General features: G+C 62.8%; 2 protein-coding genes across 5 annotated transcripts in view; both read right to left on the bottom strand.

Moving 5' to 3' along the window:
- CPT1B (carnitine palmitoyltransferase 1B) overlaps window positions 1–4,604 on the bottom strand; it is a 31,359-nt gene extending 26,755 nt beyond the window's left edge. Inside the window, exon 1 of one of the 3 annotated variants that reach the window (XM_053256114.1) lies at window positions 4,533–4,604. The gene's annotated coding sequence lies outside the window, so the exon portion shown is untranslated. Of the gene's footprint in view, window positions 1–921; window positions 1,949–2,227; window positions 2,529–4,532 lie in introns of those variants that run through there. The other 2 variants (XM_053256110.1, XM_053256112.1) reach the window with 2 other exon arrangements.
- Window positions 4,605–7,306: 2,702 nt separating this feature from the next.
- On the bottom strand, window positions 7,307–12,260 carry LOC128327723 (kelch-like protein 30). Of its 2 annotated transcripts, none has more exons than XM_053256871.1 (4): window positions 11,587–12,260; window positions 9,009–9,743; window positions 8,318–8,618; window positions 7,307–7,859 (listed from the first exon to the last, which is right to left on the bottom strand). In XM_053256871.1, exons 1-4 carry the CDS (start codon window positions 11,599–11,601, stop codon window positions 7,474–7,476), a joined length of 1,437 nt encoding a protein of 478 aa, XP_053112846.1. In that variant the 5' UTR covers window positions 11,602–12,260; the 3' UTR covers window positions 7,307–7,473. The 2 variants fall into 2 exon arrangements, with proteins under 2 accessions (XP_053112846.1, XP_053112845.1); XM_053256870.1 differs by lacking the exon at window positions 11,587–12,260 and adding an exon at window positions 10,020–10,892.
- Between the last annotated feature and the right edge of the window lie 246 nt (window positions 12,261–12,506).

Genomic DNA, 12,506 nt, shown 5'->3' with positions numbered 1-12,506 from the left:
ATTGAGGTCGTTCATCTCAAGAAACGGACGCAGCTGGCATATCAGCCAAAGCTGATAGAAAGCCCCTCTGGCCACCACCTCAACCTGAGATAGCAGGGAGAGGTGTCCATCCAGAAGTACTCCCAGACTGCGTACCTGTTCCTTTTGGGGAAGTGTGACCCCATCTAGAAAAGGGAGATCAAAATCATCTCTGGAGTTCTGACCCCGCACAATAAGTATCTCCATCTTATCTGGATTCAGTCTCAGTTTATTCTCAGATTTTGAAAAGCAACAGTCTCCAATTGACACCATCTGGAATCTATCTGAGAGGTAGCAGCAGAACCACTGTAAAACAGTGCCTCCCACCCCCAACACCCTCAGACGTTCCAGAAAGATACGATGGTCGATAGTATTGAAAGCTGCCAAGAGATCCAAAAAGACCAACAGAGTCACACTTCCTCTGTCAATTCTCAATTGGAGATTATCCATCAGACCGACCAAAGCAGTCTCCACCCCATAGCCAGCCCGAAAACCAGTTTGAAATGGGTCTGGATGATCAGTGTCCTCCAAGACCGCTTGGAGCTGAGAGGCCACCACCCTCTCAATCACCTTGCCCAGCCATGGGAGGTTGGAGACAGGCCTATAGTTGCTCAACTCTGAGGGATCTAATGCAGGCTTCTTTAGAAGAGGATGTTAGAAGAATATTGCCTGCAGGCTGGTCATTCGTTCTCTAGGATGTGCACCTTGGGGGCTTCCTCTCGCCTTGTCCCCTCCCCTGGTAGCAACTACAACATGACTGCAATGCCAGGAGGGGCAAGGTGGGAGAGCCTAACCCCCAAGCCCCCCCTCCCAATCACACATCACCCTCGCTGCCCCCTTCTGCCAGCCAGGCTGAAGAAGCTGCTGCTAGTCAGAGATGCTGGCACATGTCCATGTTTATACCTCGTGCTGGCAAAGGCGCTGAGCTCAGCCTGGGCAGGCAGCGTTTGTTTCCATCACATGGAGCTGGACAAGGGCCAAGTGGGGGAAGTCACAGCCTGGGTCACTTCTGCTGGGCACATAGAAGCATCAGGTGCACATGAGCAATGGGGGGGGGCAGGGTGAAGGGAAGCAAAAGCAAGGCTGTCAACACAAGAGAGAATCTTTCCACAGGCTTAGCGCATGAGAAGCAAGCAATGTTCTCAGGGCAAGTGCCGAGAGGACCAGCGTGCTCATCAGGCCAACTGAGGCCTCAGTCTTCTCCCCGCACCGCACCATTGGCCTTGCAATGTTGTAGCACTAAATTGCAAAGGTAAAATCTGAAGTAAGGCATTGGAAATGTGAATGGCCCCTTGCTGCCAGCTGCCATACACCGAGTCAGACCATTGGTCTATCTAGCTCAGTATTGTCTACACAGACTGGCAGCGGCTTCTCCGAGGTTGCAGGCAGGAATCTCCCTCAGCCCCACTATCTTGGAGATGCTGCCAGGGAGGGAATGGAACCGAGACACGAAGACACGCTTCCCAGTGGCGGCCCCATCATCCCCTGCGGGGAATCTCTTCCAGTGCTCACACATCAAGTCTCCCATTCAGATGCAACCAGGGTGGACCCTGCTTAACTAGGGGGACAAGTCATGCTTGTGACCACAAGACCAGCTCACGGAAGCACACTTTGCAGATCCGTAGTGACCCTGTGGCTTAAGGGTTAATCTGGAACGCGACAACACTACTGTGTGAGTGTAACAAAAACCATTATAACGTGGTACAAAGTGTCCATTTGCCACAGGTTCAGCTCCTAAAGCCTAACGCCAAAGAAGAGTTCTGTCTAACTCAAAAACTTGCTTCCAGTACTTCAAAGCCCCCTTGGTCAACAAACGGCGTGTTCCGTGGAAGAGACCGTGACATCCGCGCACCACTCGCCTCCTGGATGCGCCCCGCTGCTTCAAGTCTGCCTGGCGGTCTCATGTTCTGCCTCGAGGGTCTGCCTGGCCGGTGGTGGCGGAAAACGCCCTGCACTTGCTCAGACGGAGGCCCTCGTTCTCTGGTTTCCCTGGGGAGGAGGGAGGGAGGGCATTTCCCTCCCTCCTCCCGGCACATGGGGCAGCAGCGCGAGCTCGCCCCCACGCCCCCCACCCGCGTCCCATTGGCACCCCTCCCCCGCGCTGCCCCCCGAGCCCGCTTCCAGGAGAGGCAGCAGAGCCCCCCGCAGGAGCCGCTCGGCCGGCGGAGCGCAGGGCTTCCCGGGGGGGGGGCGGCGGCGGCGTCGGTACCTCTTGGGTTTGGCGGAAGAAGGAGCGGCGTGGCAGGCAAGGGGCTCCTGCCGCCGCCGCCGGGGAAAGCGAGCGAGGCCGGCGTGAGGCGAGCTCCTCCCCCGCTCCTCCCGGGGACTCGACGACGGGGCGGGAGGGGGAGGCCGCGGCGGCTCAGTCTCTCGGCTGCGGGCTCCGGCGGCCTCTCCTGCTCCTCCTCCGCCCCGGTTGCAACCGGACACCCCCTGGCGGGGGGCGGCGGCGGCAGCCCTACTTGCAGCCTAGCCCATCGCCCCTCTCTTTCTCTCTCTGGGTCGGGGCGGCGGGAGCGCGCAATGGGGTTGGGGGACGCGCCTCCTCCCCGTTGCAGAAAGATGGCGAGGAGCCTCCCTCCCCGCCTCGCGCGCGCCCAGTCCATGGCAGCCAAGAGGCCTGTGGCACCCCGAAGACTGCCCTGTTCTCGGCAGAAGCGTTCCTGGCCCGGATGGATGACCCTCGCTTTGGCAAGGGCACCAAGGAGCCACCTCAGCGGGTGGGTCGAGTCGCGATGGCAGACGATGCGCGCAGCGCGGAGCTTGTGGAACTCCGAGCCTCAGCAGAACTCGAGGCTTTCTAGCGGGCTTGATCTGCACCGTCGCTTCCTCTGCCAGCCAGGCGCCTCCTCAGGAGTCGGACAGGCCGGGCGCCCCACACTGGCAGGGCCTTCCATCTGGTGCTCTGCATAGGCCTGCCTTGGTTGGGACGCACTCCGGCTGCTGCCTTCAGCCTGGCCTGGCCTGGCGCTTTGCATCCCGCCCCCCAGCCCTATAGACCTGCTCGCTGAGCGGAGGCTTCCCTGGATGTGTCTGAAGAAGAAAGGGGCTGCAGCAGAGGGGGGCCCCTGGCATGCACGGGCTCCTTCGGCATGGCCATGGGAGTGCCCCTGTCTGGCCGCTTGCAAGGAAGCTGGGCTTGCAGTGGCCACTCTCTGCCCTCCCTTTGGGTGCCCTCTGGCGCTGACCCGCCGCAGCTTCTTTGGGGCTCTTGGCTGTCAGTGCCTCAGGAGAAGCGAGCACCAAGAGCGACACCCTGGCTGGGCGGCCAGCCTCTTGGGAAGGGCTGAAACCCCCCCCCCCAATTTCTCAGATTAAATGAGGGATCCCGCCCCACATTCGGTGAGAAGGCGGGGTGTGTGTGTGTGTGTGTGTTTTGTAGAGATCCCAAGTGGCTGTGACCAGACTAAAGTGAGGAGTAACATCCATCCATCCATCCATCCACCTCGTCTGTCTGTCTTTGGGTAAGTCCCAGAGCACAGTCTAAGGCCACCTTGCTGAAGTGAAGCAGGAGACCCAGACATGCCACCTTTGAGGATGGGGCTGTCGCTCAGTGGTAGAGCATCATCTGCTTTGCATCAAGCAGAAGGGCCCAGCTTCACTCCCCGGCAGCAGCATCTCCAGGTAGGGCTGGGAGAGACGCCGCCTGCAGCCCTGGAGAAACCCTGCCGGTCTGTGTAGACCAGGGATTCTCAAACCTGGGTCCTCGGGTGTTATTGGACTTCAACTCCCATAATCCCCAGCCTCAGTGGCCTTTGGTTGGGGATGATGGGAGTTGAAGTCCAATAACACCTGAGGACCCAAGTCTGAGAATCACTGATGTAGACAATCCTCAGCTAGATGGAGCAAGGGTCTGACTCAGTAGAGGGCAGCTTCCTCTGTTCCTACGCACGTATTCTGGTGTGCCATACAATTTTGGCTCTCAAAGAATATAACTCTCGACAGGGTCTCCCACCTGCTCAAAGCAAATCAGACAAGCTGACCTCCGACTGGCCAAGTTGGTCCTACGGGGCGCTTTTAGGGAACGGGTGCCTGTTTGCACCTGCGAGGGCCCGTATCAGGGAGCATGTACAATAGACATGGTTGATCAGCTGCTGGCCATGCACACACATTACAATTTTCGGTGGAAACATCAACCATTTGCCTCCACCACCCCCATACAATTTATGGTCTTTGCCTGCGGTTGGGGAGAGCCAGACCTGTCCTCTTGCATCCATGCTGTCTGAGGCGGCACTGCAGGATGGCTCTGTGGAGATGGCAGAGGGACAGAGCAGGCTAGCTTACCCGTGGCTCTTCTCATGGGCTCGCCCCACTGATTTGTGCCTGACTGGTTTGTTCTGTCTGTAGCTCCCGCCTTCTGACCAGGATCCCCGAGGTGGCTAGCCCAAACCAGTCAACAACCGTGGGCCGCCCGGGCATCGTCCCGCCAGCCAGCGCCTCTGCGCCCTTGAGGCCCATGCCCCTATGTGCCCAGGCAAGCCGCCCCAGCTGTGCAGGGGGGGGTCCCTCCCTACCTGGCGTGGCGGCTGGCCTTCCTTTCCCCAGCAGCCGGCCCCCCCGGCGGAGACTCCTCCGCTGCAGCAGGATGCAAGCAGAAGCAGGCCGCCTGGGCCAGCCCCCTGGCAGTCTCCGAGGAAGGGCATTTGGAGGAGACGGGACGGCCCTGCAGGCCTCCCTGCACACCACCAGGCTGGGCGGGTCCCGCAGGAGTCACCCAAGGGCCAGCAGGAGGGGCCGTGTGTGCTGAGCCCAGGAGCAGAGCCAGTTCTTGAGCCAGTGCTCTGTGGGGAGAAGAGCGTTCCCCACTCACGCTGCCAGGGACCCCCTCCCACTCAGCAAGACTCACACAAGCCCCCTCCTCCTCCTCCTCCTCAGCACATCTGGATGCTTTCCAAAGGCCCAGGTAAACGTGACAACAAAGCTGGGCGTTGCAGCATTCTCTGCGTGACCTACAAGTGGGGGGGGGCACTGCTCCCATGGCACCTCCCAGGAGCTACTCATGCTAGGAAGCGGGGGGGGGGGGAGGCAAAGAAGGCATAGCTGCCTCTCCTTCCCAGACTTCTGTTTGCTTCTCTCTCTCCCACCCTGTGCTGACTGCAGGCTGGCCATTTGTCAGGTAGAGCTGCATGGTTAACCGTGACGCTCTACCTGACAAATGTTCAGCCTGCAGTCAGCACAGCTCTCATCAACACTCTGGCAGGGTGGAAAACAGAGGTGCAAATGGAGCCCCAGGATGGAAGCAGAGGCAGCTGTGCCCCCTTTGTCCCTCCACCCCACCTCGTTCGGATGAGCCCCTCCTGCTTCACCGAACTGCCTTCCTTCCAGGCACAACCCTCCACCCCATACCAGCGAGAAGGTGGACAGAGAGGAGCTGCTGCCCCTCTCACACAACACTCGGGCCAGGGGTCCTCTCTCAGGACACCCAGTTTCAGAAGTTTTCCAAGAGAGCCGGGGCTGGGGGCCAGGCGAGAAGAGCTCCGAGGCCCCTCCCCACTCCCAAATTCTATGACTGGCGGGAGAGGTGAAAGGAAGGCTGCTTCCACACAGCAGCACGGAATCAATCAATGGAACTCTCTGCCACGGGAAGTGGTGATGGCCACCAGCTTGGATGGCTTTCAAAGGGGCTTAGACCGATTCATGGAGGGCAGGCCTCTCCATGGCTACTAGTCTGGTGCCTGTGGGCCAGCTCCAGCAGCCTCAGAGGCACGATGCCTCTCAATGCCAGCAATGGGGCATGCCTCCAGTTGCTTGTGGGCTTCCAGGGGTGTTCGATGGCCATTGTAGACCATGGGATGCTGGGCTAAATGGGCCATCATGGCCTGATCCAGCCCTGGGGCTCTGCTCCTGCGCCTCTCTGTGGACCAGGAGCACGGTGGGGTGTGTATGTGCCTGTGGTCACGGAGAAGGCCCGGCCCTGGCCCCAGCCCAGCAGCTGTTTTTAATCACCCCCCCGTGCTATAAATAGAGACAAGTATTTGGGTGAGAGGGCACCCGGCGGCGGCGGGGGGGGCAGAGCAGTGTGTGTGTGCGTCTACACAAGGAAGCAGGATTGACCCAGGCAGAGACGGCAGCTGGACCAGCCCCCCCCCGCCTGGTACCCCTGAAAGAAGCCCACCCGCCCCTCTCCCCACTGCAGGACTTGTTATGGATTTGATTTGGAATATTTAGGGATTGCTCTCCACAGAGAGCTTTTGCAGTGAGATCCACACTGAGGAGGTCTTTGTGAAAAGCAGCCCCTAAATCAATCTACCTATTCATTGCTCTGTTCGTACACTGCCCAAACTTCGATCTCTGGGTGGTTTACAGCATAAAACAGATTGAAACCACGTAACACCACAGTTCTAGTTAGAGCACTTGGGTGAATACATGCACCTTTGCAAGTTTTTTGAAAGCAGTCAGAGATGGGGAAGGCTCTTCTTTCAGCAGAGAGTGAAATCCCAGGGAGCCGAGGGCAGCCACAGAAGAAGGGGCTGGTGGGGGGTGGGGGGCAATGGGGCTCACGGCGAAGACAAATGCTCTCTCCAATACCCAGGGCCTAAGCTGCATGCTAAATCCTGGGCAGCATCCTGGGGAAATACAACCATCTCATGTGTGTACATACTTATGTCTCTGTAAGCCACTTTGGCAACTTTTGATTGAAAAGCAGTAAATAAATATTCATTGTATACATACAAAAATATTTTGTTGGCCATCACACTTGTGGCCAGGGGTGCCTCCCTGGGGCTGTGGGAAGTCCCAAAGCAAGGTGTCCCTGTCCCTGCCCCCCCCGAAAAGCCCATCGTGGGCTGATGTGCTGTGTGAAGGGGCCTTTCCTTTCAGCTGCCCTCCCAGTCATAGAGAGGTCTTCTAGCCCACCCCCTGCTCTGGCATCAGCCTCGCTCTGAAAACTGGTGTCCTGGGAGGATCCCTGGCCCGAGCGTGGTGTGAGGGGGCAGCGGCTTCTCTCTGTCCACATGACATCTGGTACCGTGGTGGAGGGTTGTGCCCGGAAGGCAGGTGAAGCAGGACTGCCTCATCCTAACAAGGTGGGGCTGGGAAGGAGGCACAGCTCCTTTGCACGCATGCACACGCGCGCACACATAGACCCCCGTGGGGCAAAATTCATTAAATGGCAGCAGCTCCTTCACTAATGAGATTGCGGGATGGTCCCAATGACATCACTACCCACAGAAACCATGTCACATCTTACATGTTTCTGTGGAAATGCGCGGGGGGGGGGAGTTCCTGTTCGCACATAACACACACCAACTATTTTGTGTCCCAAACCACAGTTGCAAAGAGTGACTTTCCCCAAAGGCTGTCTTTACGAGTGTTGTTTTATTGAACTGCTGTGTTAGGGCAGGGTGAGCCCCCCCCTTCTTGGCCAATGTTGACCAGAGCAGGTTTCAGGACAGCAGCAGCAGCAGCAGCAACCCCCCCCCCATCGAGGAGGGAAGGCAGGGTGGGGGGGCGACCTCAGAGGGCAGCAGGCTCCCCCCCACACTTGGCGGCCAGAGGAAAGTGGAGGAGGAAGACGGCCTCGTAGAAGAGGGGGAAGGGTGGTGGCGGCAGCAGGCGGCAGCAGCCCGGCCCGGCCAGCTCCACCTCCAGCACGGCCCCCAGGTCGGGGGCGGCCATGTAGAGGACCCCGTCCAGAGCCAGGCCCTGCCCGGCCAAGCTGCACTTGGGCAGGGAGCACACGGGCCCCCACTGCCGGCGGCCCAGGCAGAAGGAGGTCACCGCCGTGTCCTGGGTGCTGCTGCTGCCCACCACGTAGAGGGGCTCCGTGCCTCCCAGGAAGTAGAGCCCTCGCAGGCTGGCGTCTGTGTGGGTCAGAGTGGGCAGAAGCTCCTGCCACGAGTCTGCAAGGAGGAGGAGGAGGAGGCGGCAGGATGGAACCCAGACTCCGCTGCGGCCCTGGCGGCCCCCAGGCCCCTTCCCCAGAACACCTCCCTCCCCCCTCCCTCCCCGTGTGACCCCTGGCTGGCTGCTGCCCCAGCAGTGAAGCCGCAGCATGACACACCCCATGGAGTGCCCACAGGGCATGGCCCTGCTGCCTCCACATGCTCTGCTGTGCCAGGGTTGCCCAGTGCAGCAGGGAGCTGGGAGTGGGGGGGAGCCTGGTTCTTCTTGACCCCCCACCTGGCACGTTCACAGGGGGAGCAAGCCAACTGTGCAGCCCTTGTGGCCCCTGCTGGCTCTGCTCAGCCACGTGAGCCTGGGGCACCGGGCATCGCTGCAGACTGGGCCCGGGGCTGGGTGGGGGTCCCAGGCAACGCCCAAGCGCGGAAGCCCCCGGGGGGCCACACCGGCCGCTCACCCGTGGCCACGTCGTAACGCAGGAGGAGCTTCTCGCCCGTGCGCTGCACGCTGCCCAGGGCGTAGATGGAGCCGGCGTGGGCCGTGCAGAGCGGCAAGTCATGGGACAGGGAGACGCTGAAGGAGAAGTCCCCCATGGGCAGGGGGGAGACAAAGGCCCAGCTGTCGCTCCAGGGGTCGTAGCGCTCCACGGCTGTGTACAGGCACGTGCTGCTGTCCGGCGCCAGGAGGGAGTCCAGGTACCAGCCTCCGAGGGCGTAGATGTGGTGCTCGACCACCGCCATGCTGAAGTGACGCCGGCGCTGGGGGAAGAGCAGGCAGTGAGAGCACAGCACTGGCGGGGGGGGGGGAGGCAGCAGAGGGGCTTCCAAGGCCCCCTGGGTTGCTTTGCTTGGCGGGCACCTCTGAGAGCCGGCTGGGCTGGAGTGGAGAGGGGCTGCCATCCGCTCAGAGTCGCCCTCAGCGTCATGGCTCCCCCATCTGGGTAGCTGCCAGGCTGCAGCTTGCCCCCCCCAGCCCCCCGCCCCCCCCTGGCTGGGCTTCGGTTCCAGAACTGCAGCCAGCTCCTCGGGTGGCGAGCGAAGCCGCCTCCGCCTAGCCCCTGTGCGGGGAAGCAGAAGCGGCTTCCAGCCCCGTGGGGTCGTCCTCCGAGGGGAGGCAGGCTGGTGCCTGCGCAGGGTGCCTGGGCTGACCTTGCTGGGGGTGGCCGTGGGCTGCCAGCTGCCCGTCAGGGGGTTGTAGCGGAAGGCGGCCATGCGGAAGACGAAGCCCCGAGTCCCGCGCTCCTCTCGGTAGCCGCCCACGATGAAGAGGTAGTTGAGCACTTGGGCGGTGCTGAAGCTCCACTTCTCCGCCTGGAAGGGCAGCTGGGTGGCCCAGCGCCAGGCCCCTTCCTCGGGGGGCAGGGGGCGGCAGTACAGGCCCCGCAGGGGCTCCAGCTGGGCCGGGGGCGGCACGCGCACATTCTCCTTGCGCAGCAGGCAGAGTCTGGCCGGGCCCCGCAGCCGCAGCCGGGCCAGCTCCTCCCGCAGCCGAGGGGCTAACTGGCCCAGGACGGGCCCCTCCAGTTCCAAGAGGTGGGCGCTCAGGTACCCGTGCACCTGGGCCTGCAGCTCCGGGCAGCCGGTGGCCTCCGCAAAGCGCAAGACCGACAGGCAGTTGTGGGGGCCCAGCAGGGGGCCCAGCGCCACCCAGCACCGCTCCAGGAAGCCGGGCAGCAGCAGGTAGCTGGCGGCCTGCACTGCGGCCAGCAGCCGCCCCTCTTCCGCCAGGCCAAAGCGCCCCGCGAACACCCACTCCAGGATGGCGCGGAAGGCCTCCGAGGGCACGTGGCCCAGGCGCAGCTGCCCCTCCGCGGCCTCCTGCATGCGCGATCTGGAGAGGGCCTCGAAATAGGCACTCTCTGCTGCCAGCCGGCCCAGATCCACCTGCCGGGGAGGGAGAGAGATGGGTCAGTGGGGCTCTGCTGACCAGGAGCGGGCCCAGGACGTGCCGGACTTGGCAGCCGGCTGGGCTGGTTGGCCAAAGCAGCAGCAGCAGCAGCATCCCTGGTGCTTGGGGCAGCCTCAGCCTTGCCGGCTTGCTCTCTGCGGCCCCCCCCGGATGTGTGGATGTGCTTCGGAGGGGGTATGAGGCTTCCCCCAGAGAGCCCTGGCCCAGGCCCCACCGGGAGCCCACAAGGAGGGCTTGCCCTCCACACATACCTGGAAGCTATGGGGGTCGGTGTGGACAGTGAGCAGCTGGGCGTCTCCATCGCCGGCTCTGTAGACCCTCCGCTCAGGGCAGCTCTCCCAGGCCTCGGGCAGTGAGCCCGGGGGGGCACCCCCGGAGCCTTTCCAGGAGGGTGGGAAATGCCTCCACAGGCCCCCGAGGAGGCCAGAGAGCCAGCGGAGCAGGCCCGTGGCCCGCTGGGCCCAGCCCAGCCAGGCAGAAGCAGCAGGAAGCCCCTCCAGGGAGGACGTGCCCAGAGCGCTCCGAGACATGGTGGCAAGCGGGGCGGGGGCAGGAAGCAAGCCCCAGCTCTCTGCTGGAACTCTGCAGCTATTTTTAGTCTGGACTGCGCGCCAAGCCCCTCTGCCTAGGCCCTCCCGGGGCAGCCGCTCCCCGTGCCAAGCTGCTTCCATGCCAGGAAGGGGGGGGGGAGACCTGCTGGGCCAAGCGAGCGGCTCCAGAAGGGCAGGCATGCTGGCTTGGGGACCAGCAAAGCCGGGCGGGCTGGGAGGGGGAAGTCAGGACTTCCTGGGGGTCTTGCAGGGGCCAGGACGGCAGCTTAAGGCTGGCGGGGGTGGAGTCCAGCGCCTCCCCTCTCTCAACACGATGTGCCTGTCTGTGCCTATCAGCCGGCGGCAACTGTGCCAGACAGGAGGAGGCCCCCCTCCCATGAGCCAGAAAGCCCCCCATCTCCTCATTATTACATCAGCGGGTGCAGCAGAGCCCAACCCTGGAACTCCCTGAGGTTCTGGAACTGAGCTCCCAGCCGGACGCCCTGGCGCCTGCAGTTAAGCCAGCAGGGTCGCCAAGCGGGGGCTTCCAGGAGTGAAGAAAATGAATCATCGGGGATGGGTGGGGTGGGGTGGGGTTCAACCCCCCCGCCCCGCCCCGCCCCAGAGCTGCCTGGAGACCAACTCGGCTGAGTGCCCGACCAGCTCCTGCCACCACTTCTTCCTCCTCCTCCTCCTCCAGCTTGGACTCGATCCTAAGCCCCAGGGTGGAAGAGCCGGCCCATAAGAGGCAGAGGTACCCGGAGCCCTGGGGAGGAAAGCAGCCCCGGCATCCCTGAGCCTGTGCCTGGGTGCCAGGCTTCGGAGAAGACGGGCAGAGTGGCTGGCGAGGCCGCGCAGAGACGTGCCTCTGGGTGAATGGGCGCCTCCCTCGCATCTGCCTCCCTCCGTAGACGGAGGCAACAGCCCTGCCCAGAACTTACTGGGAGGGAGGTTAACAATGGCTCAGTGGAGAAAGGGCGCCCCCTGGTGGTCCCAGCACCCTCTCGCACTCGGGCAGAGTTTGGGGAAATTCAGCCCGTTTGCTCGCTCGAAGCAGGGTGGGGACACTTCGGTCTGCCTTGTCCAGCTGCCCTCTGCAAGCCCTGGTATGTGGCCTGCGGCCAGAGCACGGCGTCCCCCTCTGGGCCTCGGTTCTGTGCCCTCCCGAAGATTTCTCCACCCAACTCTGCTCTTCCAAAGTGCTGGCATCCTCACCCCAGAGAACCAGCAATGCCCTGAAGGAGCAGCCGCGGAGTGGAGCGGTGTCCAAGCCCCATGGCGAACCCACCGAGAGGCCTTTCATCACCCGAGGAGGTGGCGGTTAATCCACTGGCATAAAACCACCACTCCGAAGCATATGGACTCGGGTTGCGGCTGGTGCCCTTGTGCGTCACGGGAGGCTGCAGGGTCCCCTCCACGGAGGAAAGGGCGGGGCTGCCGCCTCTCGAGCTCGGGCTGGCCACCCGCGGCCGCTTCCGGACACGCTTCCTCCCATCCCAATCTGCGGCCTGCTGAACGGGAGCACCTTGTAGCCAAGGCTTTGGTCGTGGCTGGGTAGAGGCTGCAGCCCGACTTCCAAGCAAGGCGAAAGGGCGGCCTCTCTGCCCTCCAGCCACCCTGGGCAAGGAGGCTGGAGCTGGCAAGCGGGGGGAGCCCTTGTGTCGCTAGGCCCACGGAGCAGCAGGCTGCCGTCAGGAGGGTCCGCACCCGCCAAGGAGCCCCTCGGCAGTGTAGGCAATGGGGGGGGGGGCGGGGCGGGGTCCCTTAGCTGAGCCAGGCCCAGAGGGCCTCATCCTTGCCCCACAGGAACCCAGTGCATTAGCCAGGCACTCCCCACTCTGCTGCGGGGGAGCAACGCGGGTGCTGGGGCACGTCGGCCTGCAGGGAAGCCCAGCCTCCTTCTCCTCCTGGGAGGCATTCCTGGTCAGCCCGCCACACACTCGGGTCCCTTCTGGCCAGAAATCCACCTCGAGAGACTGGCTGGGGCAGCCGGGTTGGACACCCGCAAGAGAACGGCGTTGCTGCGCACAGGCCCCCAGCTGGGCTCGGGTGCTCACGCTCCCTGCACCGACAAAGGACGGAGCCTCCAGCAGCAGCAGCAGCAGCAGCCCGAGGAAGGCACCCCCAGCCAGGAAGGCAAGCTCCGCCTGCAGCCCAGCTCCCTCGCGCTGCCTCAGTCGGGACACCTGCCGGGGGAGGGCTCCCGGC

The sequence above is a fragment of the Hemicordylus capensis genome, chromosome 5, assembly GCF_027244095.1.
Source record: "Hemicordylus capensis ecotype Gifberg chromosome 5, rHemCap1.1.pri, whole genome shotgun sequence".
Classification (NCBI taxonomy): Eukaryota; Metazoa; Chordata; class Lepidosauria; order Squamata; family Cordylidae; genus Hemicordylus; species Hemicordylus capensis.
This window is presented reverse-complemented; position numbering and strand designations above follow the sequence as displayed.